General features: G+C 36.5%; 1 protein-coding gene across 4 annotated transcripts in view; it reads right to left on the reverse strand.

Annotated features, from left to right (window-relative positions):
* LOC106876580 (glutamate receptor 2) overlaps positions 1-6,391 on the reverse strand; it is a 737,813-nt gene that overhangs the window by 455,830 nt on the left and 275,592 nt on the right. For all 4 annotated transcript variants that reach the window (XR_001410261.2, XM_014925186.2, XM_014925185.2 and 1 more), the window contains exons 6-7: positions 5,280-5,438; positions 1,796-1,993 (exon numbers count right to left, since the gene is read on the reverse strand). Coding sequence is in view for 3 of the 4 variants with exons in the window: in XM_014925186.2 (XP_014780672.1) it covers positions 1,796-1,993; positions 5,280-5,438 (357 nt within the window). In the remaining variant the exon portion in view is untranslated. The remainder of the gene's footprint in view (positions 1-1,795; positions 1,994-5,279; positions 5,439-6,391) is intronic.

A 6,391-nucleotide genomic window follows, 5' to 3' on the forward strand; every position in this document is an offset into this window, starting at 1 on the left:
TATATATATATATATATGAATGTATATAGGTATGTACATATAAATAATCTGAAGAGACATTTCATAATTTGCTTAATTACGTCACACATTACACCTATTCCAATGAAAATAATAGCCGAATTATGTTATATGTACCAGTTCAATTTTGTAGGTTTTTATGCCGTCAGAAATTCGAAGTATAAACTAGAAATCTTAATTCACACACATTGTTGGAATCCAGCCATAATTGTAATTAAAACAAGTGAAAGTTGACGTAATAAACCAATTCATTAATCAACCTTCCAGTTTAGTTGCTTTTTGTTTCCATTTGTGCTGTGATTTTTTTTAACTGTGGAACCACTGAACTATAATACAAGAGTTTTCTTTGCAATTTTCTCAGACTGTTTCCTCTTTTTATTACAAATCTTTCCAATCAAGTTCCATTTATGCTTGAACAACTTCAATAATTTTCGTTTTCTTTTCCAAGACTATATATATACTGATGCAGACAAGCTATTTTCATTCATTTATGAAAACTTTGTTCTTACTGTATATTGTGCGTTGATTTCTTCTCAGAATTATTCCTCCATTTTAAACATTGGTTTCAAATGTAGATACAATGCCAGAAATGTATGGGGCAAGGATAATTCGATTAGATTGATCACAGTGTTCAACTGGTACTTATTTCATCTATTCCGAAACAGTTAACGATACAGTCGACCCCGGCGACATTTGAACCCAGTACGTAAATTTGGAAGAAATGACGCGAAATATTTTTTCCGGCGCAGCAACGATCCTTATTTCTTTATTGCCCATAAGGGGATAAACATAGAAGGGACAAACAAGGACAGACAAAGGGATTCAGTTGATTACATCGACCCAAGTGCGTAACTGGTACTTAATTTATCGACCCCGAAAGGATGAAAGGCAAAGTCGACCTCGGCGGAATTTGAACTTAGAACGTACCGGCAGGCAAAATACCGCTAAGCATTTCGCCCGGCGCACCAACGATTCTGCCAGCTTTTTGCCTTTGCTCCATCTCAAATATTACTGTCTACATTATCACACGCCACAGTAAAATATATCTCCTCCTCTCTTCCTTCTTATTATTGAAAAGTAATTCCTGTTTAGAACTATACAAGTCAATCAACATTTCGCCAATATGCAATATCAGATAATAACTTTTCTCCGGACTTCAATTTCCAGGGGAAAATTTCATCTATAAATGCCCTATCTTAATTAGGAATCTTAGTTTGGTAGACTTTCAAAACTTTGCAATAACTATTCTAACTTAAATACATACATACATACATACATACATATATCGGAATAGAAAATCAAACTACATCACCATTTTTTTTTTTTCATTAAAATACTTTGTTTTTATTGATTCAGTATTCTAAACAGGAGCGGCTGTGTGGTAAAAAGCTTGCTTCCCAACCATATGGTTCCGGGTTCAGTCTCACTGCGGGGCACCTTAGGCAAGTGTCTTCAACTCGGGCCGACTAAAACCTTGTGACTGGATTTGGTAGGCGGAAACCGAAAGCCCGTCATATATATGTATATATGTGTGTGTGTGTGTGTGTGCAAAAATGTCTGTGCTTGTTCTCCACCATTGCTTGACAAACGATGTTAGTGTGTTTGCGTCCCCGTAAATTACCGGTTCGACAAAAGGGATCGATTGCATAAGTACCAGGCTTTAAAAAATAAGTCCTGGGATCGATTCTTTGACTAGCGTGACTGCAATCAAACGACAAAAAGAAAAGAAAATAATTTATTCCTAGAAATGTTTCATAATATTAGTAAAAAGACTTACCTGTTTGATGGCTTTCACAATTTTGTCCCCCAGCACCCACGACACCAAAGGGTAGGGTGTGCAGTGGACACTATTGGTATTATTCCACAGCCTACCCCTTCCACTAGCGCCTGAAAATACGTTCGAATCGTCGCGGTACATTATCTCCAAAGCGCTTAAAAGAGTACTAATGCTGTCGAATATCGCTACTTCATCATACTGAAGAACAACAAGAAAGCAAAATGTCATTACATCAATGTACGTATACATAGGCATCACACGCACACACACATGAACACACATGCTGTTACACACACACACAAATATACAACACACATACACTCAGGCACACGCGCTCACACAGTCACTCACATACTCTTACACACACAAACACACAAGCATACAACAACGCACATACACTCACACGCACGCACATTCACCTTAACGCACGCACACATACTGTTACACTCACACATATATACTTACACACACACTCACACACATGCTGTTACACACACAAACACAAGCATACAACACACATACACGCAGATACACACACTCACCAAAACACGCACACACACACACACACATATACACACATACACTCGCACGCACACATACTCGCGCACATACGCAAACTCACTAACAAGCACACACACATATACTTGCACGCACACATACTCACACACACACGCACACACGCACAAACACACACACATACACTCACACACAAAATACACATGCATACACACACACTCACAAACACACACGCATACACACACACGCATATACACTTACACACACATACACTAACACACCCACATTCACACACATACACATGTACTCACACATTCACACACACACACATGTACTCACACATTCACACACACACACGTCAAGAAAGAATTCTTAAACTAAAATTAATTATATTTTAAAATCTTTACAACGTGGATTACGCTAGTACGCGTTTTTGAAGAGCTGTACACAGCGAAAGTGTTTACACACAATTAGAAAATGTCCTTGCAATAGGTTCGCCTCACTTTTTAAACATTTCTTTGATATAAGTATCAATTCTTAATTTACGAAAGTTTTTTTTTTCTTTTACGAATATTGAAATTGTATCAAGAACATCTTTTTTAATATTGTACATGTACGTCTGTATTATATACACACATATATGCACATGCATAAATACTTATACGCATAAAATGTTGGTTAAGACGCAATGCATTGGAAAACAGATGAACGTACATTAATTACAACAGAAAAGGACTCTATGATTGGAATATATCATGGTTAATTGTGACATATTTGTATTTTTCAATAGTTTTTTTTGCAATATTTTCTCAGGAATGTTTCACAGATATATGTGTAAATAAACAAACTGATTCAAAATCCTTTTAACACTAGCATAAACTGATGCGGTCATTTGAGCCTTGGAATAAATGTTTTCCTTCTCCCTCCCTCAATCCTTTCGTTACCCCTCTCACGTCCACACCACAACATTCACCACCTCCACACTACATAGATTCAAATCCAGCTGTCCCAGTTTTCCGGTAACTTACACAGCTAAAGGATTCCATGACGGATGGTTTATTGCCCTATCGCTACCACTCACGGATGCCCTGATGATCCCGGACAATTCACTGGATTATCGTTATATTGCTTCATTTTTAATGTTTTGGATATTTTCCCATCTTTTGATAATAGCACTTAAATAATACTTATAAAATGACATATATGTAACAAGAAGAATAGCTAGTTGCAAAATCTCAAAAGATCACAGTAGGAACTATGCTTGTTAAGTAAAGTCAATCGCCACATCAGAGTGGCTGTTCCATTTTACTACTAGTTAACCTCGAGGAGAGCTTACGCCAGCTGGGTATCGGTGCGAGGCTGCACCCTTTATATACAATATATATTGCTAGCAGGGGGGAGCGAACCCCTACCATCCTCTAGCAGACAACAGGATCGCGCGACTGACTCAGTTTCGAGCTGGTTTACTCATCCTCAACTAGCTATTTTGCTTATTGCGAATCAGTGACCGATGGTCCCTTTGCTGGCGTTTTAAACATTTCTTTGATGTAATTATCAATTCTTAATTCACGAAAGTTTATTTTACAAATATTGATATTGTATCAAGAATTCTTTGGCATATCTTTTTTAATATGTGTACATGTGCGTGTGTATTACATACACACATATATGTCCATGCATACATATGCATATATATGACCGTGGCTCTAGCAACCAAGTGTACGCGACTGAAGATGAGCCAACCTGCTTGAAACTGAGTCAGTCTCGCGATCCTGTTGTCTGTTAGAGGACGCTAGGGGTTCACTCCTCCAGCTAGCAATATATATTGTATATGAAGGATACAACATCGCACCTAAAACCAGCTGGCGGAATATCTGCCTAGGGTTAAACTAGTAGTAACACGGAACAGCCACTTTAACTTATATATATAAACACAGATATTTGCAACAACGTAGCAAAAACTGAATTCTAAATATACAAAAATAGAATTGTTAAAATAGTACCAGATCAATCAATCAAGTACTGAAATGGATTCAATCAACTACAATAGGATTCTGTGGTCTCTATGATAATCTTGTCTGGTCAACTTCTCTCAATCTCTGCAGTGATATTTGCATTAAGAAATATCGGCCTGTGGTTAAGGCTTCGAGAACATCCATATGTTAGTGAGGGAAAATTTGCTACCTGAACAACTGCTTGTCGTCTATACAATATTATCTTAGTCTATACACTGATAGAACATTCCAGTGTTGTCTCACCATGTGCTGCCAAAATACCCTGAATCAAGACCGCTACTCTTTCCCCCGCCCACCCAACCATCCAGCTGCAAGCTAACTCTTGTGCATGACAGAGAGGTGATCCCAAATGATTGTCATTCTGAAAATGAGAAACCAGAATTATGCAGATGAATGACAGGGAAAAAGAATTTAGAATGAGGCCTGAAGGTGAACAATATGGGGAAAAGAGGAGAGACGAGTGAAGCAGATGGGGTTGAGTGGGTGTGGTATGAGACCAGCCAGCCTCGAAGAGCAATGTAACGGTAGCGGTAGGAAAGACAATGTGGAGAAACTAGTTTTTCCGAGGTACCAAAACATACAGTTGTTTCCTACTGCACTAAAGTCTACATAGTCTTATTTCACTGTGGATTTATGCAACTGACAGCTAACATTACTTACACTTGAAGGGCAAAAGCGAAACAGGTTCTGGTTTATCATATATCTGAATTATACTGTGGTATATAAATCATAATAAATATTTATTGCGGTATTGAAACAGTGGTTTACCGCACAAGGAAGACACTTATTGGTTTAGCACGCTTTAGAACATATAAACGACCTTCCACACAATTCAGACATAAAGTGGTTTACTGCGCTATTGAAACATCTAATCGCTTACCACACTACTAAATATCATAAAATGTTTTATCGTGCATCATAATTTGATTTTAAAAAATAAACATTTTACTTACTGACAGTTTTTGTCCTGCGCCAGACCAAAGGTCTGTATTTAACTGATTCCAATTGTGTTGTAACTGTTTTATTGATGGACTATTTCGATTTACAATTTGGAATCCAGTAATGGTCACTCCTCCGTAGGTGAAGTTTCTCAAATCAAGTTCTGCAATGCTCTGTTTAAATAGAATGAAAGGTTTGATTTAGCTCTGTAATCTTTGCAATTAAAGTTGTTGTTTATAATTCAGATGTTTCGAGAATTCATGATCAAAGTCAATAACTCACTGATCAAATTTTCAGTTCACATAATCTGCTTTTGATATTGAATCTGATATTTTGATACTACGGTGAACTTCATCAACTGTACAGTTACCAAAATAAACATGATATCTATTTTCTTGAAAGTAAACAGAAATTTATTGTTTCTATGATTTGTGATTGGTTTCATGATGGATACGTTTTTTACCAATTATGGGTAAAGTTTGATAATTTCAGTTCTTTTAAATCCAAGTTAATTAATATGTTCCACCGTTGTCCTTGGTGAAAGGCAGGAAATGAATACTCCCTATTGAAACATCCAGTCGCTTACCACACTACTAAATATCATAAAATGTTTTATCGTGCATCATAATTTGATGAAGTTTTTGGGTTCGTGGGCCTTGTCAAAACGGTATGATGCTTTATTTGAACTAATCAAAGCAATATTGAGTTCATCACACTTCTGCCTTCATAATTCACTATGCTTTCAAAATAAACCACATATTAGGACAAGTCTAACATTTTGTGAGCAAGTATTACAATGATTTCACTGTATTTTATTAAGCTGTATATGATATCCATCAAGTTAATGCTAACCTTGTTTGTGATTTCAATCGGAACTAAATATAACAATATCAAACACATTTTATTATACATATGCCAAAAATACATACAGACATAGTTTTATTCCTTTTCCTGGTTTCAGCCAGAGGCTGAGGCCATGTTAGAGAATCGCCAAGTCTAATAGTTCGTCTATATTGCTAAGTGCAATATTAGACGTGAAACGAAGAGTAACATTCTGACCGGTCATAACCAGCGACCACATTATATATATATATATATATATATATATATATATATATATATATAT

This window comes from Octopus bimaculoides, chromosome 1 (assembly GCF_001194135.2).
Source record: "Octopus bimaculoides isolate UCB-OBI-ISO-001 chromosome 1, ASM119413v2, whole genome shotgun sequence".
Taxonomy (NCBI): domain Eukaryota; kingdom Metazoa; phylum Mollusca; class Cephalopoda; order Octopoda; family Octopodidae; genus Octopus; species Octopus bimaculoides.